Below are 23,588 nucleotides of genomic sequence, written 5' to 3'. Positions count from 1 at the left end.
TACACCCTGACATCTTTATCAGGTTCTCTTCAACAGGCCCTTCAGAGCTAAGGAGCTTTAGGAGCTGCAAATGAATCAAAACCACTCTTCTGAGATAAGCCTGCTGCAACTTGTCAGAGCTGTACAAAAGATTAGTTGCACCTTTTGGAAAAATGTTTTGTCTTGTTCAAGAGTTTGAATCCTATAGCTCTAAAAACTCATATTCAGGTATTTAATAGTGAAATACTGTGTAAGTAGTTATTCTTCTGTAGTGGCACTTCAGCAGGAGGGAACCCTGTCAAATCTCCTGTATGGTTTTTTTTGCAGCAAACAAGATCCTCTTGACATCTCTTATTAGGGGTCAAACATGAACTATGGTATAGCAAAATATTGGCTCAGGAAGTTTCATCAACTGGGTTTTCTGTATGTCTCTCTTTATGATTATTTCCAATACAGTGTTTTGATGTACAATACACTTATTAAATATGTTAATGCAGCTGAATGATGGAATTAAATTTTAATATTCCATTTGTAGTACATGGGCTTTTACTCGAAGAAGCGAAAAAGATTCCAGCAAAAATAGTTATCCTTGTAATTTAAAACCAAAACTATTAAACACTGATGACAAATCCAAGTCAAGTTAGCTGTCTTGAATGTACTATGATTTGGAAACTCATGTGGAAATACTAGTCTTCTCTTTTATCATCTAAGCACTGTTAATCACTGACCACTCAGCAGCATTCTGCCTTCTGTGATAGGGGGGACTAAAAAACAGCAAGCACGAATGTACCCTGTCCTCACAAGAATATATCCATGAACTGCGCTCTGGAATTTCAGATGAAAAACTTCTTAATTGCCTGGAGTCCTTGAGAGTGTCTCTAACCAGCAACCCAGTCAGGTGAGCAGAGCAATTTCTGCAGTGGTTTTCATCATGCTGTTTTTGCTAAGCAGGAGAGTTGTGGGCTTTGGGTTTTTTTTTGAAACCAGGGTAATTATGCTAATGCTTGTTGACAGGAGAGCAGTGTTCTCAGCACCCTGGATCAGGATAAGGGAAATGTTTGCAGCTCTCTGCAATATCTCCTCACCTTTCACTGTGGCTTTCAGCAATTTGTACTTGTTGGAACTGTTTGCCTTCGTGGCTGGTCAGATCTTTTGGGAAGTGAGACCAAAAGTGGAGCCTGTGAAGGGATGCCCAAGCAGTAATGGAGAAATAGCTTTGCAAGTTCTGCATTTGATTGAGAAATAATTAAAAACATTTTTCTTTGGGTTTTTTTTCCAGCTGGGTTAACAATTTTGGACATGAAGGACTTGGGCTTCTGTTGGATGCATTGGAAAAGCTTCTGGACAAGAAACAGTAAGGACCTGGATCATTTGAAGGGAGGGATGGGGAGGTTGTGAAGCTTTTCCTTATGTGATTTTCCTCTTTCCTTTCAAGGCAGGAAAGTATTGATAAGAAGAATCAGCATAAACTTATCCAGTGCCTCAAAGCATTTATGAACAATAAAGTAAGTATTATTTTAAATTCACAGACTTCTGTCATGTCTGGGTTTGAGTTCAACATGTATATAACATGGTAAATGTTGGAGAGGAAAGGAAAGCTCATATGTCCACTGTTTAACTCTTTGGAAATGCAGGTCTTAAACTTAGTGTAACTTCTGTTGAGAGTCTCCTTCATGAACCTTTCTGCATTTTTTCTTAGTTTTGTTAAATATTACTGATTTTTGGAAGTAAAGTGTTTGATAAAGAGAGTATGATAGTATAAATTTACGGTGAATTTGGAAATTAATTACTTGGAATTTGAAAAAATAGCTTTCCAAATTCAGATTTCAATTCAGGATTGTTACTCTAATGTACTTTTCACCTGATTTAAATTGAGTAGCATTTGGTATCTTTTTAGCTGCAGTTGTTAAGTTAGTAGGTCATGGGTAAAGGGTTAGGTTAAGTTGTATCTAACTGAAAACTGTTAGAAAACTGTTTCTAACAGTTTTCTCAGGCTTACAGAGTATGAGTACCTTCTAGAAGCTGTTATGTGAAACTTGTAATGTTGCTTTATTCATAGCAAAATCTGAAATCTTATCTATCCTCCTCAGCAAATAAAACTGCATATAAGCTACTTGTGATTAACTTCTGCACAGTTTAGAAAAATCTCACAGAAGAGCTTGTCCAATGAAGTGAAAGAAAAGCAGATTTTTCATATATAGACAGAAAATAAAACTTGGCTTGTCTTTTAGTGGGTACTGATTTTGCAAGGTCCTGGTGTCCTCCTGAGGAGCTGAATCTCTGTCTATCAGGAGAAAGCCTCCAATGCAGGACTGGGGCCCTGACCTGTTTCCCCAGGCAGTGATGGCCAGGGGATTTTGTGGGGTTTTGGTGGGGTGAGTGCTGCCAAATCCCTCTGGAATGGAGGGGTTGGGAGAACCCCCAGGATCTTATGTTGGTGATGAGTTCCCAAAGCACAAGCTTTTCACCATGAGCTTTTTCTTTCTCCCAGTACGGTTTGCAAAGGATTCTAGGAGATGAAAGGAGCCTCTTGCTGTTGTCAAGAGCAATTGATCCAAAGCAACCACACATGATGACTGAGACAGTGAAAATCCTTTCTGCTATCTGCATTGTTGGAGAGGAAAACATGTGAGTGAGATACTGAAGCTTTTATTTGTGCTTGTGAGTTGTTAATTTGCACACAGGTGAGAAAAGTTGTCAGTGAAACAAATGTAAACTGTTAAGTCGTTAATAATGTGGTTTAAAATTAAAGATACTTCACCTGTTGTGTTGCCTTAATTCAGTATTAAATCAGAGAAAAGCAAATGAGCAGAGATCTGCACACTGTGGCTGAAGTGGAAGGTGTGAAAGGACAAATCACCTCTCTACCACAGGAACCAGGAGTTTACACGTACAGCTGGGCTTTGGAACAGTTCAACTCAGAGTTATTTAGCACTTGCCCATGAGATTTTTAAAACGAAGATGATCACTTGGCATGTATTTCCTGTAAATTCACCACTGTGTTTATGTAGTGAATGTTAAAATGGGCAAACTTCATGTCTTCTCTGCAATAAATAGATTAAAACATTCTGATTTCTGAAAGGACAATTTATTAGAATTCCCAGATGTTAAATATGCCAGCTGTTATCAAGTGCACAGTCTTGTAAAGGGAGGGATTTTTAGCCCTCATTGGTTGTTCCGCTGCTGAAATAATATAGAGATTTAGTCACCCCTTTTTTCTTATTTCAACATTAATCTTGTAGACATTTATAACACTTGGTTCTTAGATTGTTTTCAACTCTCTGTAGATAAATGCATTTAAACTCTGTCAGTGCACTAAGCCTTGAGTTGTGTGAGTATGTTCAAAATGAGCAAGTTGGCTGTGCTGTGCTCTCTTGACAGTTTGTCTTTCTCTTAGCCTGGACAAGCTTTTAGGTGCTATAACCACAGCTGCTGAGAGGCACAGCAGGGAGGAACGTTTCTCCCAGATTGTGGAAGGCCTGGAGAACCACGAGTTCATCCAGCTGCAGGTGAGTTTGTCTTTGTGTGCTTCAGCTGAAGGGCTGAAACACTCTGTGTGGCTTGGTGATCTTTAATTCACACACATCTTTTAGTGCTGTCAATCCAATGGTCAGTAAAAGAGGAAAATAAAAAGTAAGAGAGGAGAAATAAATACCAGTGGCCTAGTGGTAGTAGATTTTCTACTTGTTAGTGGTGGGAGGCCAAGGAACTCACTTCTTGTCCCAAAAATAAGATGAAGAAATCTCCTAATAAAGAGAGCAATTAGTGATATTTCTTTCCTTGGATGCCAGGTGTAATGTTCAGGTAATACATCTGGTCCTAGTGCTGGTACTTTAGGCAGCAATACCTGTGGCCTCTTAAATATTCAGATATATGCTAATTATGGCAGGTGTAGCATGGGGTGTGCCCATTTTTGGCAGGGTTCCTTTTGGGATGAGTGAAGTGCAGCAGGATATTATTGGTAATTTTGTCACACTGTGTGTGTTCAACATGTGCCTTTCACCAGCCACTAGTGCCTCTCTGAGAGTAACCTAGCGAGGTTTCAAAATTATTTCTATAAAATAATAAAATAATCTGTGCCAGTGGTTTTTACTGTCATGAGTTAGATCATGTTCATTGCTGCTTGTGTGTCCATGGATTGAGGTTTTTATGCTCTGTGGGCACCAGAGTTTTGGTTGGTGTTAAGGTACAAGCTTTTTTTAGTTGGGATTGGTTGAGTTTTTTTGGTACTGCCATTTTTGCATAGAGACTAAGTGGCTGAATATGCTAATAAAGGATGACTTTGACTTATGACCTTCTCATTATACAGTAGTTGTGCACATTTTATACTAAAATTTATTTTTCAGCTACCTTGGCTGAAAGATATAGAAAAATACAGGCAGGGCAGGTATCCCTGGGATGCCTTTTTCCAGTCTTGGCTCAAGTACACATCAGCTGTAGCTGCCTTAATGCTGTGTTTACCATCAGCACCTCGTTTCAGAGCTGATGAGCTAATGATGGCCAATAAGTTTCTATAAATGACATTCTAATCTTAATAGTGCTATCACTGAAGAATTCATTCTGGAGTTGTCTCCCACTCCATGACCTTGTTGATTTAAGGCAGACAACAGCCACCACCCCCTGTTCCTGCCCGCCTCCCCCTCCCAAAGCTCACTGGTACCTCAGAGAAGGCACAATTGCAAGACTCATTACCTTGTTTCTGACAAAATCCTTCTTTGCTGGGAATGTATTAGCACAAGCCATTAAGGCAGAGTCTCTCTGGCAGAAGCAGTGGGAGCAGATGGCACCTCTTCTCTCTATTAATTTCAGATTGGACATGTGCTTTGGCTTGTTAAGTCATGTCATAGTAGTAAAATAACAAGAATCATTCAAGCAAGCAGGATGATACTGCATTATCTGAAGATGCAGCTCTATCAAGAGAGTGCCTTTGAAAGGGTGTTTTAATAGAAATTTGAGACTCCATAAGGTGTTCTATTAAAGCTAAATAGTGAATGTAATTAAAACAGGAAGGTGCTTTTTATCTGATTTTTTTTCCTCTGCGGTTACTGATTTTTTTTCCCCTACTCTAAAGCGACTTCTATTTGCAGTTAACATCTTTTACCAAACTTGGTATTTCCCTTGAGTCCCATTTTAGTCTTTTAAAGTGGATCAGCACTTTTGGCATTATGCTGTTGTCTACCTGTTTTCAAATAAATCAATTAAAGTGCACAGCTGTTCAATTAAAGCATTAGCCACTATCCTGAGACCAGGCATTTTGCACAAGTTCTCTGCAGGAATTGAAAAAACACCTGGTGATGTGACTAATTTGGGTATGGGTGTTTTTTGGGTGGTTCTGATGTGGGTTTTTTTAGGTTTTTGGTTATTTTAGGAACAGTTTGTTTTCAAATTGTGAATGTTGAGGAAAAAGAGAAGGAGGTACAATGGGCAACTTTAGTTTGGGAATAACTAGTGCCTGATATCAGGGTGGGCAGGCTCTGGACAGGTGCCCAGAGAAGCTGTGGCTGCCCCTGGATCCTGGCAGTGTCCCCAGCCAGGCTGGACAGGGCTTGGAGCAGCCTGGGACAGGGGAAGGTGTCCCTGCCATGGCAGGGGTGGCACTGGGTGGGATTTGAGGTCCCTTCCAGCTCAAACCAGTCCATACTATTATTCTGTGATGATCATTCATATGGTTCTCATTTCATACAGTGGAAGCAGACTGATATGGAAACAGAGCAGTATTTGATGTTGCTAAAATAAACCCAAGTGTTGCATGTGTGCTGCATAATAAATCATTTCCATCTCTTTGGTTTTATAGTTCAGCTGTAACAGTGGCTGGAAGTATTGATTTCCATTCTGTGCTTCTGGTTACAGGTAGCATGTATGCAGCTCATCAACGCCCTTGTTACATCTCCTGAAGATCTTGATTTCAGGATACACTTGAGAAACGAGTTTTTACGTTGTGGCCTGAAGAAAATATTGCCTGTAAGTCATTTGTGTCCAGGAGCTGATCACTGTCCTCTGTGAATGTTGAAGATAACCAAACTGTTTAACCAGGACAGCAGATGGGAAGGATTGGGGCTGCAGAGGGGTCAGATTATCAATCCAAATCTGATTTCAGCCTGCAGAGAAAATTCAGGTTTTCATGAGCTGTATAAACCAGAGTAGTAGCTGAAACAAGTCAATATATTAGAAATTGGATGTGGGTAGCCAAAGTCTGCATAATGAGCTCAAAGCACACGCAGTGAATGTGAATCTGGCTGTGGAACCAATCTTGGATTAACTTTCTTTGTATATGCTGTTCCTGTTGTTTACTATGAAATCTGTTTTTCTTTAATCTGCCTGCTGAGAATGCATTGGGACATTTGAAGGAAAAATCAAATCAGAAATTCATTCTGCGACTGCATGTCTGTCTTCATGCAGCTGCACAGACAGGAATATTTCTGACCTGGGGAGAGATTTGTAGCTCTTAGCCAAGAAACCATTCTGATGCTTACATCAAAAATAGGTGTATTTAAGATACTCATCACTTTCTTACAAAAGATGAGAGAAATTAAGAGTACTTGCTTATATTTGTCTGAAATGGAATTTATTCTGCTATGACTTTTAAGATTTGAAATTTCAAATTGTCAATTTGTCAAGGACAAAAATTTCAATTTTTGGCTCATTCAGCCTTGAGACACTCTCTGATGTGTGATGTTACTTTTTCTTAGGGATATTTTAGGGTTTGTATCATGTAGATATATTAATTTGATCTGCTGGCTTTATTTGCTGTGGATCATCTAAAAGCCTCAAGAACTCAAGTTTTTTTGGTTTTATTTTTTAATCCATTGAAATGTATTTTATAAAATCAATAAATGCTTAAACATTTTAGGAATTGGGGGTGGATTAGGTAGCAAAGAAACTGAACTGTAGCAAATCATGATATGATAGAAAAGTTGGGAGAATGTACCAACATCTGCCATAGAGATCTGAGTGGAAAAGCAATTAATATTTGGTGATAACAGTCTATTTTAAGAATGTTGAACAGCTAATGTGTTGAAAAAGAGTCAGGAGGGGGATCCAGAGCTCTGGCTCTTAATCTGTTCAGCTTCAGAGCTGCCTGCTCTGCTTTTCAAGGACTGGAATTGGCACAAGCTGCTCCTGTGCTGGGGAGCACACGTGGCTGCACCCTGACAAATCCAGCTTCCATTTCAATCATGGAGGGCACTCCCATCAATGCATGGGAAGGAACTTTTTTCATGGGCTTTGCCTGGAAGGAAGCTGAACTTGGTTCTTCTGGGAATTAGGACAAGTCCTTGTGTTTCTTAAAAGCACGTTCTCCTCTGCTCCAAATGCTAACTTGTGTGGGTTTTTTTTCCTCCTCTGTATTTCTCCTTGTACTGTGGATGCTTTAGTGCCATGGTCTAGGTTACCTGAGGAACAGAAATTGTAAGCAAGTCTTCTTTTCACTTCTTAAGGCTTCCTAAGCTCATGTCAATTGTTGTTTTGAACTATACCTATTGTGTTTTTTTAAATGGGATTCTGACATTAAAAAGCAGGAACTGCTATACCCCACTAAGAGAAATGGATTCAGGTGGAAGTCTGGTTTGTTCTGTAGCCCATACCTGCTCTGCGAGCTGATATTTTGCCTTAGTTTTTCTCAGCTGAATCATGAAAATAAAGCCCAGGCACTGGCTTAAAACTTGTTGCTGTTCTAAAGGTTAATTTCTTATATTTCATCATGATGCAGTCCTTCAAGTGGGGGAATTCTTGCTTTAAAAAAGGAAATATTAAGATATATTCTACCTTGAAAAACAGGCCTTGAAAGAAAAGGAAAACGACGAGCTTGATATTCAGCTGAGGGTGTTTGATGAGAACAAAGATGAAGACCACTTTGAACTGTCACATCGTCTCAATGATATCAAAGCTGAAATGGAATATCCTTTAAGGAATTGCTGTTATAACTTGTGTTGCTTCAGAACTTTATTAAATGGAAATTACAGTGCTCTATGTGCAGGTTATTTGTCTCAGTTGTGTGTCTTACCAGGGGCTTTGTCAAGCAGATTTCTCTCCAGTTGCTTTTTTTTGTTGGAAAATATTTGGATAATTAGTGCTTAAATTTGCATGTCAAATGTAAGTCATTGGAAACTGAATTAATTCTTCATAAATAACATTTATTAAGCTAAACTCTGTCTCATAATACATGAAGAGATAAAATTATACCCGTGGAAGATCATAAGTTTGAAGAAAAATGAGTTTTGATAATAAAAGGAACAAAATTTCTGGTAGGTTCTGAAGCACTGCAGATGTGTGCCTTTTCTAGCAGTGAGGAGCAGGAAATTCCAGGTTACCTAAGTTCAGAAGAGCTGCTTGCAGGTTTTGGGAGGAAGCAGAGGGAGGTGGAGGAAATCAGTGGGAGGACTATAAAATCCCCTGGAATGTTGTTGTTTTGCAGAACAGGTAATTGCAAGTAAGGGTCACCTCTAGGAAATGAAAAAGATTGACCAGTGTGTGTTTGCAAACAGCCTGGCAGAGCTCAGAGTGGAAACAAAGCTTTGTGTGAAATATTGTTACAGGATTCTAAAGCACAAAGTCTATACTGTGATTGTTCTGATTGATAATGAAACATACCCTAATTGATAAACAGAGCACGGAAATTCCGTGCACAATCTTAGTGTAATTAGTAAATAATATTTACTGCTAAGAATAGGAGCTCAAAGTGTGGAGGGTTTTACTTGAACAATATGGGAGATGTCTGGGGAGCTGTGTTGGGGTGGGGTGGCTGTTCTGTGCTGCAGTGGGGTTTTTTGGGCTTCTGTTTGTTTTAAGTTTGTAGGTTTTTAAGTACTGTTATTTTCTTAACAATGTTTGCACTGATGTGAGCGAAGTATTTCATCTGCTGTACAATATGGTGAAAGATACTTCTTCTGAAAATTACTTCTTGTCAATTCTCCAACATTTCCTCCTGATCAGGAACGATTACTATGTCCGGTGAGTGCCAGCTGCCAGGCTGGATTTCCTGGGGGGAGTAGGGGCAAGAATAGAAATTAAGACCCTGGTAAACTGAGTAGCTTATGCCTAAAAAGTCACTCTGAGACTGACGTTTTATTTATCTTTCGCTCCATGTTAGTGCTAAAAAGATCTTAGTAAATATAATTGTGTTTATTTCAAAGACCTGTAACTTGGTCTAACACCCTCATCCCAAAAACCTCTTGACTCATTGGGCACTTTTTCTTTATTGATACCTTCATTGCTTCAGAGAACATGGAAGCTGTACAGCTGATAATTGAAAATACTCCCACGTGCCTTGGATCTTTCCAGTGTAAACGTCTCTTAATGTGCAGCATGGTGTCATAACAAGGTTGAGGCATCATATCCAAAATATTTACAAATAAGAGTTTGAACTTGATACTTCTTCTGGCAGCTGTAGAATTCAGATATTAGGGTTAGTTGTCCCCCCTCCCCAGCTCCATAAAGGCATGTTCATGTTCTTAATGCCCTGTAAATGTTTCCTGTTCTAGACCTCAGTATTACAAGATCATAGAAGAATGTGTGTCACAGATAGTGCTGCACTGCAGTGGCATGGACCCAGATTTTAAATACAGAGGAAGGATGGACATCAATTTTACACATCTTGTTGGTTAGTACTGTTAAAGCAGCTTTACCTTGTTTTTCTTTGTGTTCTTCTGTCTAGCCTTACACTGACTGAGAATTTTGTCAGTGTTCTGGAAATATGCATGTAAGCTACAGGTGTGGAGTGCCAGACCAAGTGCTGTGTAGCCTTTAATGAAATGAGACAGGCTCAAAAAATAAAGTGTCTGTTGCTTTTGTGTCATGGGCTCACAGGGTAATGATGGTTGGAAGCACCTCAGGGCTGTGATATGTTTGGCTTCACTTGTGTGTGGTATTTTTTTTAAATTCTAGATGCCTGTGTGGACAAAGCTAAGGTAGAAGAGAGTGAAAAGAAAGCAGCAGAATTTTCCAGGAAGGTAAGTCCTGCTCATGGTGTGGAACAGATTCCTGACAGGAGCACAGTCAGCTTGTTTCCCAGCTGAAACTGAGAACGAGTGGCTCTCACAATTCCACTTGTTGCTCTCTGTCCTGAAATAGTCATAATTAAATAACTTAAGTGCAGCTATAAGCTTAAAAAATGAATGAATGTGCTATATTAGCTGCAGTAGTTCTGAAGTTCATGTGTTATGGAGGTGTGTATTGAAATAATTCCAAATTTTGGTATTTTTTGCTGGTCTGGTCTATTAGGCATTTTCAGGCCAAATAACAGAACACGTTCTTGAATATGATGATTACAGATTTAATTTTTAATGAATTTAAGCTTGCTACAATAGATGTATATTCTAGTTTGGTTTGAGAAGCCTGCAGTGTTCTCTGGGAGGGAAAAACCTGTACTGAAGAGCTGGATCTGGGTGGTTCTCTGTCATTGCCTTGTTGATGGAAGAAATTGTGGCACCAAAAGCAAACATGTGAAAAAAAATCTGCTAAAAAAGTTTAAAGTGCATCAATTGCTCCAGCTCTGATATTGTTGAAAGAATTCCTGCCAGTGTAGGCTCTGGTGTGGCCATAACTGCACAAACTCACCTGTGCTGGTTAAATCCCACAGTTTGATGAAGAGTTCACAGCTCGGCAAGAGGCACAAGCAGAGCTGCAGAAACGAGAGGAGAAAATCAAAGAACTCGAGACAGAAGTCAAACAGCTCCGGACCCAGGTAATAAAGAAATATCACATTAAGTTCCACAGCTGAGTTGATTTTCTTGAGAAGGAGTTGAAAAGAAATTGCCTGGGAGTAACTTGCTTGACTGGAGCTTGGAATGTCTGCTATAGGTGTATTGATTTGGTTTGCAGCCAGCATAAGTTACTATGGGTAGTTAATGGAGGTACATTTTACAAATAGTAATATTTTCAACCTGCTTTTTTTCAACCTGATTTATTTTCAACCTGATTTTTTTCCCCTACAGATATTTGTTCATGCTTTCACATTGTTGCTTCTGTATGTTTTGCAGAAAGTTTTTGTTTTGGAAGTGTTTTATTTTTAAAGGCTTTTGGTTTTAAATATATTTTTTACTCTTACACTTTATATAAGCCTCTTTTATTTTTTAATACCATTTTTAGGTTTTAGACAGGTCATTTATACCTTTTAGGAACTAACAGATATTATGATTTAGTGCTTTTACCTCAATCTGGTTTATTTTGTACTCCTTCAATGCTAGGCAAGGTCTGCCTGTTGCCTTTTTGTCTTTTTTTTTTTTTTTTTTTTGATGTCTTAAAGCCTGTGATCTCACTTCCGATTTGGACATGAAGGTGGAGACACAGACACTTCTGTTCTTACTTCCTTCTTGCCAATTTTCATGTTTGTTACAAATTCCTACAGCCAGTGTTACACTGAAATGTGACAGTCTGTTTTAATGAGTTCCCAGCAATTGTTGCATTATTACTTTTGAGCCAAAGAAGCGCATTGTGCCCTGTGCAAGTAAAAAATGTACTTTTAGTCCAATTAATTGTTAATCCTGTTTTATTGATTCTAACACAGTTCAGATTATCCAGACATGACAGGGCATTCACAGTAATGCTGACCACTGGTTAATTAACCATGTAATTCTGGTATCTGTTCCCTTTTCTGGAGTTATGCTCCCCACAGAATATGATGACACTTATTTTTAGCTGCACTCACCCCTCTGATGGTTTAACACGCTGCTGTTTCTCTTCCTTATTAATGAAATTGGTAAGAACTTATTAGAATTGATATTGGAGAATGGATTACTCTTCCTCTCACCAAAGAAGCACCCTCAGACAGATTCAAAAGACAGCAGAACAGGTTGTTGCACACCCTTCACCCCTCCAGATGTCAGAGTAGCTCTGAACTGGTCCTGTGACCTCTTACCCTGCAATAGCTGCTCCACTGATTGCTGGGGAAAATTTCCCAGCAGCAGATGAGTGTTGTTAAAATTCAGCATGGTTATTCTCATCTCTGATACCCCAGCTTGCCAGGGTATCCTAAGTGGGATAAATGTTTTGTGCATTGGTGAGAAATAAAATGCTGTTCTGTTCACTTAAATGTTACTGCTACTATTAAATTTTCTTTAAAATTGAAACAATTTGTTTTTATAAAAATGCTAGGTTATTCAGTTTAGTTGGCAGCTTTATGGTACGTGGTATAATCTATTGTTATTGTTTCTCATTTAAATAGGGGAACAGTTGCATTTCTCACTTTTCTGAGATGCAATTGGGTAAAACCATCCTGCTTGGTTCAGCTTTGTGTCAAACTGCCTCCTGTCACTGATGAAAGGAATTCCTCTGTTGTGTTCCAGGGTCCAGTTCTGACAGAAGTCCCAGGAATACCTTCAGCCCTCCCAAGTGAGAACGTCCCACCATCTCCAGCGCCTTCGCTCCCTGGTGGAGCCATCCCTCCTCCTCCTCCTCTCCCTGGTGCAGCCACAATTCCTCCTCCTCCTCCATTACCTGGTGCAGCAACAATTCCTCCACCACCTCCCCTGCCTGGTGGAGCAACAATTCCTCCACCACCTCCCCTTCCTGGAGGAGCAGGAATTCCTCCACCACCTCCCCTGCCGGGAGGAGCAGCAATCCCTCCCCCACCTCCACTACCTGGTGCATCCTTTCCCCCAGTGCCCCCTCCTCTGCCAGGAGGAGCCATCCCACCGCCCCCTCCTCTGCCCGGCGTGCCCCCACCTCCCCCTCTGCCCGGGGCAGCAGGGCCTCCTCCTCCTCCTCCTCTGCCTGGAGGAGCAGGGCCTCCTCCTCCTCCTCCTCTGCCCGGGGGAGCAGTCCCTCCCCCGCCGCCCTTCGGGGGTCCCCCCATGCCACCCCCTCTGGGAGGGGCTCTCTTTGCTCCCTTCCCCGCGGTGCCAGCCTTGCCACACGGGATGAAGGAGAAGAAGAAGTACAAGCTGGAGGTCTCCATGAAGAGAATCAACTGGTCAAAGGTATGGCAGCAGGGTGGGGGTGGTGTTCCTTCCCCCCCTGCGCTGCACACGGGGGCTCGGTACCGTGTGTGATGGGTTTGTAAGTGAGATTCACCTTGGCAGAGCTCCTTGTTGTACCAGGTGTCCCAGAAGCCAGCTTACTTCCAGGTGCAGTGAACATCCAGAGCAGCTTTGCATCCAGTTGTACCTAAATATGCATTTATCTCCAAACTGTTCTAAAGCAGCTTTCACCCATACCTAGCAAAGCAAACCAACTTCAGCTTTTTCAATTCGTGGCGTTTAATGTTGCTGTGAGTTCAGACATCACTGATACCAACCTTTAATGTTACTTGTTGATTATTTATCCCAGATATTTATTGGTTGTTCTCAGTGATGTGCTGGAGCAGGGCCGTGGCCACTGGGAGGAGCCATGGGACTGCTCAAGGGAAAGGTTTGGGCATCATGAGCTTCCAGTGTCTTAGCTTGATTGTATTTAATCACATTTAATTTTTAAAACCATCTTAAAATCTAAGCATTACTTGAGCAGTAAAGTGCAAGCACAATCTGATTTGCAAGTGAACCTTTAAAGCAATTCCCAATTACTCCTGGACTCTCAGTATATCCCGTCCCTCTAACAGGAGAATTTACACAAACATCCAGGTGTGTGCTGGGCTCTGTTGTTTTAAAAGCCTTTTTGATCAGTGTAGTGACTGCTCCTTCCATATAAGAAAATTCATGTGGAGTATTAGATAATTGCAGCTGCTATCAAGACTAAATCATTGCATTCTAAAATTGTGGTTGGCAGTTTTTTAGTGGTATAAAAGAAGATAGATATGCTGTTGTTTGGTGTAGGAAAAAGTACCAAAAACACCAAATCATCAAGTCTATATAAAAGACTTTTATATGTTCCATGCTGTGTGGTTCCTCTAAATTCTGAGTAGTCAAAAAGTAGTTTTGAGGTAACAAAACAGCAGAATAATCCACCAGTCTTGGAGGAGGAATACAGAATGTTGAGAGTGAGCCTGTGTGGAAATGCATGGCATGCCAATTTATAGTTTCTTTTGGCAGAAGAATTAATGCTTCAATGATTTCAAAATATTTGGAGATGTGCTCAAACAATCTGAAAGTGTATCTGAGGGCTGTAGTTTAAAAACAGGCTTTCAATATATTTAACTAGAACGATACAAAACAGCCTGCCATGTTTTTAGAATATTAATTTAAATTTTAAAATCAGTTTGAAAATCTTTACTTTTTCTGTAATTCTTATAAAATAATCTACATAAATGGATAAGTGATAACTTTCCTCCATTGTGGGAGGAGGAATTAAGTGTCTTGGGGAGAAAGGACCAGGATCAGGATGCATTGCAGGGGTTTTGTAGCTGTGGGACATAGACTGCTGTCCTGGAAGCATGGAGAGAAGCAAGCTTTTATTTTATAATACATGTTGGTAATTGCAGCCAATTTCATTGTGATCAGTTCCACTGGGGAGTTTGTAGGAATAATTTCTGAAGTGTCTCTGTGAACACTGGCTGTGACAATGGGAAGGAGCTGCAGATGGACGCTTTGCTTAAGTGCTCTGGGAACAGTGCCAGAGATCTCCTGCCTACTGAGAAAGTGGAAAGTCTGTTTGATCATCACTTTTAAGGAGCCATCATTTGAGAAATAAAATTCTTACTGTTTAATTTAGTCCCTTTTGCTGTAACTGTCTTCCCCATTAGTGTTGGATTAAGGTAGTTTTTTAAAATGTCTTCCCTGGAGCTGCTGGTAAAGCAGGGCTGAAAGGTGGTGGACCAGGGTGTTGCAGGGAAATTGGAGTGAGGCTGACAAATGTGGTATTGCTAAATTCCCTGCATATCATCTTTAAGTTAAATAGCCCTTGGAAATTATCTGGCATTTCAACAAACTTATAAACAATAAATAATAATGTGTTCAGAGCTGTTAGAGGAACATATTTTGAAAGCAGAACAGCAGTTCTGAGTCATACACGAAGAGTCAAGTTGTCTTTCAGTTTCTATATTGCAGAGCATTTTCTTCCTTTAGTGCAGCCAGTAGAGAGCTCATCCTGAGTCTCTGCAAGGTCCCCGTGGCCAGTTCATTGCCTGGTAAGTTGTTCCATCCAGTTCCCAGGTAGCAGGGAAAAGAAGTGCTGAAGAGTTGGGGAACTCTCTAGAAAGTAATCAAGAGAGAGCTAGAACACTTTGAAAGGCAGCTGCTGCTATTAGTTCTGTTTGGAGAACTTGCTGGGTGGGAGCAGTGCAATAAAGGCCATTTGTGGCCACAGGGCAGCTCAGCTCACCGTGCTTGTGCAGGAGCAGCAGGGAGAGAACGTCCCAGAGCAGGGCTGAACTTACCAGCCCAATTCTCACAGAGCTTCTGCAGCATTTATTTTAACTTGGCTGTTGAAAACACTCCTAATTGACTCTGGAGATGCTGTTTTTTCTTTCAGATCGAGCCTCAAGAAATAGGAGAAAACAGCTTTTGGGTAAAAGCTGAAGAAGATAAATTTGAAGACCCAGAGCTGTTTGCAAAATTGGCACTTACCTTTGGAACCCAAATGAAAGGTACATTCCTACTTTGCTCTTTATTGTGCCTTTATTAAGTTTAAAACTGTGTAATGGCAGTTTCTTTTATGCTTTGTGCAATACCATGGAATTCATTTGATGGTTTTATAGCAGGAAGATGATTTAAAACATATATTAAGCATAACAGTCTATTACAAGAATTGCTCCCCCTTCACTTTACAGCATGAGGGGAGGAACCTTTTTGCAATAATACCTTTTAAAAGTTCACTGTATGTTGCAGACTAATGTGAGTTTTCTTTTAATGAAATTATAATTAAATTTACATTCTGATCCTAAACTCATGTTTATTTGCATTATTATTCCTAGCTGAGAATTTCTGGGATAAGAACAGCAATTTTTACTAACACAGTGTTAAAAAATATTAACTCAGGAAGGGCTCTCAGAGGACTGTAATGAACTATTTCTTGAGTAGATTCCTTGAATTATTTCTGAGGTTTTTTTCTGTGTCCTCTTGAAACCTCTTCAAAGAGTTGGTCATGGCTGTGTTTTTCATAAGATAGATTCATATTCCTTTCAGTAGTCAGTGAATTTAAACCATTAGAGTTCTCCTTTTGCAGCATACATTGGAACCACTTTCTGGTCTAAATGTTCAGCTATTCCATGCAGTAATTTAAAAGCATCCTGTGCAGTAATTTAACATTTTTTTCCATGCCCAAGTTGGATTGACTCTTGGTTCTTAGCACTGCAGGGAGGTTAAAATGATGTGGAGTTGGTCACTTGCTTTGGTGTGACAGGAAGACCTTTAAGGGAAGGAATGCCCAGCAGCAGATGACAGAATGGCATGAGCCCCTTCTTAATGAAAAGGACAAGCTTCTGCCTTGAGCTGAGTTCTTTCACTAGAAATCTCAAGAAATGTTTCAGAATTCCTGAAAAGCTTCTTCGTTAAAAATGCTGAAAAAAACCCTCTTGAAATGTTGACATAGCTGACAGTTTCCAATGAGAAGAAATTCTTGTTGACATAGTTGCACAGTTGTAAAACTAGGAACAACAGAAACTCCTCAAACAGCTTTGTGTACTGATAGCCTTGCAGATATTTTTCCTTGTTTGGTTCTCAGTTAATGGTTGTAGAAGATAAGATGCCATAGCAAAGGATGCACATTAAAAATGCTGCTACACAATACTCAGGATATGAAAATCTTACTTGGCTGACTCCTGCAGAAAGGCAGAGTTGTCTGTCTGAGTTCAAAGGTTTTTCAAACTTGGGAACCTACTGGAAGTCAAAAAGACTCTTGGAGCCTTTAGTTGCAGCACAGACCCAAAGAACTGCATGCCAGAAGCATTTTTTTTCCTGCAGCTGCCATCTGCAAAGGGAAACACAGAATGATGTTCACTGTTCTTCCTCCCTTTTTACCTTAAACAGCTCCATAATGTCCCAAATGCTTATTTCAGGCATCATCTGCGACCAGATTTCCCTCTTGCTTTAGTCCCATTTCATGAGGTGGTCTCCAGGTACATTCCAGGAGAGTGATAAAAAGCCAAATAGAAATGCATGTGATAGTCTCTGAGGAGCACAGTCAGCATGCAAAACAAACAAAGGGATGAGTGGAAGCAAACTGACAATTGCCAAAAGCAGTTTGGATGACTTAGTGTTTACTGTCTTGTATTCTGTGGGATTTTGGAATGCCAGTGGAAATGGTAACTGAAGTAAAAGAAATGGTGGTGTGCACATTTATTAAAAAATTGTCATTTGTAAGTTGCAGCACTGAAATTTGATTAAACCTCTGAATGCTATTCATGATTCTTTGGTACAATGAGAAAAACACTTGGGGAATTTTTCTCATGTAACATAATTTTGGTTTAGGATACTCCAAAAATGACTTAATGTTGGCTATCTCTAAGCTGTCAGCTGCCTTGCTGTTTGAGTGCTGGCTGCTTTAGAGGAATGCAGCCAGAGCTGAAGGGGTCTGGTGCTTCTGGGGAGAAATATTGTTGTGAAGTTGAACAATAATTTTTGCATGTTACATTATATAATTAATCCAGTGTGGTTACACACCTCAGGAAACCTGGGCTACTGCTTTTTGATGGAGTTGGGGGTGTGTATGAGTTAATTCTGTAGAATATGCTAAAACCCCCAACAACTAAAATTAACAGTTTAAAACACTAGTGTTCTTGTCAAGAACCTACTTAAATCTTTGAAATCATTTGAGCAGGTCATTTTATGGCAAGCACTCTGTTACCAAACTTTGCTTTGGTCTCTTAGCTGATGTGAAATTTTCTCTCTGGCCACCAGCAGAAGGGAGAGCACCAACAGCACTGTCATGTCTTCAGTGCTGGCTGGAATATGATATCAGAAACTCCTATTTAACTGATGGGATGTTAAATCCATGTGGAGTTGAATGCTGCAGTGTCTCCTGCCAGGTGCAGGTGAAGGCTGCAGTGCTGGGACTCTGCAGCCAGGCTGTGACACATCCACACCAGGACTGTGACAATACTCAGTGCTGGGCCTGCTGCTATCCAAATCATTTCTCTCTGCTTGATTGATGGTCTAATTGTAACACACTGCAAAGCAAGTTAATGCCTTCTCCCTAAAGGATCATGTTAATTTCTGCCTCTTGTAATTTAGGTTGTGTATTTTGCCAGTCAAGAATGATAGTAGTGCTCTGAAGAAATTAATTATGTGTACAGTAGGTCTGTAAAGGTAGTAATTAGTACATAATAGTCTGTAACTACTGGGATTGTTCCAATACAGAATTCATTATCCATCCAACTTGCCTCAAGGGAAAACTTCTCCATCAGGGTTCTGTTGCTTTACAATTAGACTTTTAAAATACAACTCAACAATCATTTTCATATGTTTTCAAAACTGAAGTAAGGTCCTAATAGCTGAGTTGTGTTTTTCACATGATTGGAATTTGAGTGGGAAGGGACAAGAGAAAAGAAAAACTTGTATGTAAGCTGTAATTGAATAAGACATGAACAAAGTGTTCAGGTTTTGATTTTATATGTATAATGCATGTGATATGTACATAAATAATGTGTATAATGTATATAAAGAATATGATAGGTCAGTGCACCATTAAACTTGAAAGAAAAATCTTTGCATTAATTTGCATTTGGGACTTGTAAATACAAGGAGCAGTAATTAGTACTTTTAGAAAATGGCTTTGAGTTTGCTGTGCTGAGAAGCTCAGATCTAATTCATCAGAGAAGTTCAACATTTGCAAGCTTTCAGTGGATCCAGCTGTGGGCAGGTTTCCTCTCAGACAGCTGTAGGTGTGAGGCAGCAGGACCCAGCTGAGTGCAGGAATCTGCTGTTCAGCACGGCTGTGTTGCACTAGCTCAGCTACCTACGCTGCTTTGGCAACACAAAAAGGAGGAAAAGCCTCTGAACTCCCCATGAATTTGCTTCAGGATTGCAAACTGCAGGTGGCTCCCTTGGTCTGCTGCTGATTCAGGCTGAGCTGGTTCCCTTCCCTCCTCAGCCCTCCTTGCAGAAGGAGGGAATGCAGAGCAGAGCAGTGTGGGGTCACGGGGCTGTGTGCCAGGGCAATTCCATTGCCTGGGCTTGCACACCTAGGTCATCACTCTCCAGATCTGTTTCACACAGAAGTGCAGCAAATTGCTTTGTTTTCCTCTCTGGATCTATTTGAAATTGTTGTTTTTCAGCAGGAGAATAAACTACCATAAAGAAGGAGTGAGTTATTAGTTTACTAGTTTTCACTTTCCTTTTCTTCTCCACTGGATTTACCCAGTAGGTAAACTCTCAAACTCAAGGGTGAAAAAAGCTTTGCATGGCTTAAACAAACTGCTGCCTGAAAATATTAACATCTAGCATAGATTTATGTATGTATATCTCTGTATTTTGATATATTTTATATACATTTTTGTAATTCTTAAATGATTAGGGTTGTTTTACAGTCCAAGTCTTATTTCCAGAGCACCAGGACACATCACTGGACAGGAGGACTGACATGAGTATAGTGTTCAGAATGGTGTAAAGGAAAGCAAAAGTTCCAATTAGGAGAAAAAGATTGTAAATAGTTCTTAATCTTTTATTTCAAATAGCATTTTAATGCACTCGCCTTTCAATAACTTAATTTCTATGTCAAAGACAGTTTGTAATATGAGTCACTAAGAAAACATAATTTATTTTGAAAAAACATACTATGTAAAATACATGTCCTGTTGGTGTGACCTACTAACTGTAGTTTTTATCATGTGACAGTGAATGAAGAACATCCCAGATTAAAAACTAAAATATATTTAGACTTTTTCAGAAGTTAGTCTCAGTGTCAGTTGTGATATTTTTGTTTATTGTCTTCTTTTCCTGTAAAATCTTACATAAATAACCCTTTCAGAACGCTCGTGCTTTAGGGTTGGGCAGAGGCAGGAATTTCACTGCAGGTCTCAGTGTGGCACACTTTGATTGTGTCTCTCAGGACTCTGCTTTTCAAACTTTGTGGTAGATTCCTAAGGGGGGAAAATCAAGAGGGATGGCTCAGATGGATGCAATTTTCCTATCTCCAGTTTGTTGTTCCTGGAGCTTGCTTGCTTTACATCTGCAGCAGAGTTGGAGTTTTTCAGAGCATTGTTTTTCCATAAAAGTGTTCTGAGAGAGAAGTTTGGACATTCTTAATCAGCATTACAGAAAGAACTGCAATAATTGCACCTTCAGAAGAACAAATACAAACAGCCTGTGTGTGAATTAAATTGTATTCGGATGAAGAGACAGGTGGGAAATAGTTGGAGGTTTGGGCTGTTTGAAGGCTGCTCTCATTATTCATGGATTGCTTGGAGGTACAGCATAATGTATTCCCCACAATTCCTGGAGAAAGAGTTCATTTCAGAATCAGCATTCTGTCTGTTCTGAATCCAGGTCAGATGCTCTAATGTGGGGGCCATTCCTTCAGTTTTACTCTAATTGGCAGTGCTTAACCCTTTTGGAACATCACTGGGACAGGTGAGAGCTCCCCACTGGAGACTTGAGGAGCAAGGATGTGAAGTGAGGAATCCTGCTGGTTCCTGAGTGACTGCAGGAGTTCTGCAGGTACAAACTGATTATCCACCTGCCTCGTCAGTGCCACGTGGCAAACTGAGATTGGAGAGGCTCTCCTGTCTGTGTGTGCCTGCTGCAAGGCCATCTTTTGGTTAAAAAATCTCTGGCACTGAAAAATTTCTGAGAAATATTAGTGACAAAGCCCCTTCTGCTCAGATTTTCTGCAAGTTTCAATTAGTAATTTTGTCAGAAAGCTTCACCAGAAGAATTTAAAGAGAATTTAAATGGAATCAGAGTGGGGACAGACATGTATTGTCTAAAAAAGCCTCTTCTATGTATTTATAACAATGTTGTGACTGAGTTGTCTTAGTAATGTGTTATATTTTAGGTGGTTGCTCACAGAGTTCGTGTATTAATTTGTTATACCTCAACTCTCAGAATACGAAAATGAAAATCTTAAAGAGGAAAGATGGAACAGCAGCTGTGACTATTAAAAAAAGCCAAGGGAAGGTGAACTCTCAAAGGCATTGCATTTTTCCTACAAAGGGAGTGGGTTCAGTGGGTTTTTTCCAACCTCTAAAGTGTTGGAGGTTCCTATTAGGGAAGTGTGAGAATCACTGCTGGTGGCACAGAGAAATGTTCATTACCCACATGTTCAGGAGCCTGGAATTGCAGCCCACTGTGTGATAACTCTGGTAGTGTTTGGTGCCTTCTGCACCTCCTCCCTGCCTCGTTTTGCTCAGGAGCTGGAGCTTTGGTGTGTGTGAGCTTGCTAAAATCCAGCAGGGGAAGAAAGGCAGCTCTGCATTCCCAACTGTCTGATTGAGGCTGGGTGATGCAGTGCTCAAATAAAGCCCAGCACATTTAATGAGGAGCTGAGGACAGAGACACATGTACTGGCACTGCAGAGACAGGGATTGTGTACAAAGACTAATTAGCATGAAATATGAATACATTCATGAAGTAGTCTTGATCTATAATGCTCTTACAGAGAGTTTTTTTTTCTATGAATTCGATGAAAAAGAAATTCAGAAGTTGAATTGAAAAAAGAATCCGTGTTGAACTGCAAAAAGAAATGGGGTTTGTTTGTTTTTAAACAAATATAAATCTATATTCCTAGAATAAAACCCCTTCTGTATGAATAAATAAAGAGATTAGACTGAGAAGAATGCTTTCTCTAATGTCAAAACAGAAACAACTAACCTGCAAAAGATACTCCTCTTCAAGTATACAACTGCATTTTTCATGGGAATTTAGGTAGATATTCTAAAAATCTATTTAATGTGAATCTAGTTACCCTCACCATGAAGTGTTCAAGGCCAGGTTGGATGGGGCTCTGAGGAACCCTAGTGGAAGGTGTCCCTGCCCTTGGCAGGGCTTGGAACAGGATGATCTTTAAGGTCCCTTCCACCCAAACCATTCAGTGATTAGATGGTGAAATCATTCTGGGATTTGATAGCAATCCTTTGTTCAGTGAGCTTTAGGATTATCCGCTGTGGCAATTCTCCTCGAGCTGGCTCCTCTCTGATGTGCAAGAACTGAGATCTGGGAGTGTACATGGAATGCACTGCTGATGAGTTGGAGGTCACTTCTGGCTCTGTGCTCAGGAGCTCTGTGCAGAATGCTTTTGAAACCATTCCTTTTGCCTTCTGATAGATTTTCTGGCAGTGCTGGTAAAGGAAACTCCAGCTGAGTGTTCCAGTGCAGGTTCTTCAGCTGAACACTGGCTGGGAATTTGTGACCTGGCTGAAGCAGGGGAGAATAAAAAGTCCAGAGGAAAGGATGGAGAGCAGACCAGCTACTTAGCAGGACAGTTGGTTCTGACTATTAAATAGATTAGGCACCAATATTTCACTCTGCTGAAAACTTCCAGCACAGTTCTGGGAATAACAATGTATTTGCTTAAATAAATAAAACCCCACTGTAAACAAAGCCTTGCTTATAAGCAAAATTTATGGTCTTACTTGTAAAATAGTTCTTTCCAGGCTGCATTAAAGAGCTGCCCCCTGCATCTTTCAGCAGAACAACTGTTAGCACATCCTGCACTTCCTCCTAAATCTACTTTCTATCAAAAGAAATAGAATGTGGATTTTTTTTTTTTTTTCCTGCAGAAGCATAAACTGACAAATGTGTCTGATTCATGGCCTGGTTTCAGTTGCTCACTGTGCTGACCTGCAGTGATTCTGTGTTTGTAGAAAAATGATGCCCTCTCCATGGATTTTATGCTTTATGTGCAAAACTGTTTTTTCCTTTCTTATTGCTGACCAAAAACCCCAAAAACTGTCATCTGCTCTTGACATAGAACATTTCTCTGAGTGATAGTTGCTTCACCTGTGCTGCTGTTCCAGGCTGCTTTGGACAGAGCAGCTGCTATTGCAAGAATTTCTGCCATTTATAGTAAAGCAAGGGTAGTTTTACCTACATGAATAAGGGTTCTTTGGAGAAACAGACATTCACAAGCTATCTAAAGGATTAAAAGTTAACAATCATGCTATTAAGTTTCTGAATTCATTGAGAAATTGAAAATACTAGGTTCCTAGGCATTAGTACAGATAATAACAAAAGTATCTCTTTGAATTACTTATTAATCATCTTAAATGGATGTAAAGGCATAATTACAACTCTCTATATTGTGTCTTGTGCAACATGAGAGACTGAAATGTCTCTGAAGCTTCTTCCTTTCAGGTGCTTTATTCTGTTCTGTAAGGTGGGAATGCATGTGATTATTGCAGAACACTGCTACTGAATAATTTCCCACTGTGAAAAGGCCGTGGCTTAAAGGGTTTCTAAAAGCAAGAAGCCCATGTGGTAAAAGTCAGTGTGGAGTTATCATTAAGTTGCACATTCTGAATGGGAGTACCCGGGGAGTAAGTGTCAAGGTTTTCTTTGACATTTTTTGAGTTGTTTCGCTGAGGACTTGGATCATTAGCACAGAGACTCTGCCTTCTAAATGAATCACTGCAGCTGAATTTGGCTGGGGCTGGTGATGGCAAAGGTGAGCAGAGCACAGGTGCTGAATTCAGGGTGTCCAGGGGATCCTGCCTGCTCAGGGTGCTGAGGGGAGCAGTGGAGCCTGGCCTTGCTGCTGAAGGTGAGACTGGGAGCTGTGTGCTCTGCACTATTTTTAGTCTGCTACAATGCAAGCAGCTTCATTTCGTACCCTGCAGCTCCCCTAGGACCAATGCTGTGACGTGGCAG

General features: G+C 40.3%; 1 protein-coding gene across 6 annotated transcripts in view; it reads left to right on the top strand.

The window, feature by feature from the left end:
- The window catches only part of DIAPH2 (diaphanous related formin 2), a 170,455-nt gene that overhangs the window by 26,682 nt on the left and 120,185 nt on the right, over positions 1-23,588 (top strand). For all 6 annotated transcript variants that reach the window (XR_012055916.1, XR_012055915.1, XM_072929021.1 and 3 more), the window contains 13 exons: positions 738-877; positions 1,259-1,333; positions 1,415-1,484; positions 2,471-2,607; positions 3,377-3,488; positions 5,830-5,940; positions 7,756-7,874; positions 8,812-8,928; positions 9,459-9,577; positions 9,862-9,926; positions 10,556-10,660; positions 12,261-12,893; positions 15,319-15,433. Coding sequence is in view for 4 of the 6 variants with exons in the window: in XM_072929021.1 (XP_072785122.1) it covers positions 738-877; positions 1,259-1,333; positions 1,415-1,484; positions 2,471-2,607; positions 3,377-3,488; positions 5,830-5,940; positions 7,756-7,874; positions 8,812-8,928; positions 9,459-9,577; positions 9,862-9,926; positions 10,556-10,660; positions 12,261-12,893; positions 15,319-15,433 (1,918 nt within the window). In the remaining 2 variants the exon portion in view is untranslated. The remainder of the gene's footprint in view (positions 1-737; positions 878-1,258; positions 1,334-1,414; positions 1,485-2,470; positions 2,608-3,376; positions 3,489-5,829; positions 5,941-7,755; positions 7,875-8,811; positions 8,929-9,458; positions 9,578-9,861; positions 9,927-10,555; positions 10,661-12,260; positions 12,894-15,318; positions 15,434-23,588) is intronic.

Source organism: Taeniopygia guttata, chromosome 4A (assembly GCF_048771995.1).
Source record: "Taeniopygia guttata chromosome 4A, bTaeGut7.mat, whole genome shotgun sequence".
Taxonomy (NCBI): Eukaryota; Metazoa; Chordata; class Aves; order Passeriformes; family Estrildidae; genus Taeniopygia; species Taeniopygia guttata.
Note: the sequence above shows the minus strand (reverse complement) of the source record. Positions and strands in the feature narration are given on the sequence as shown.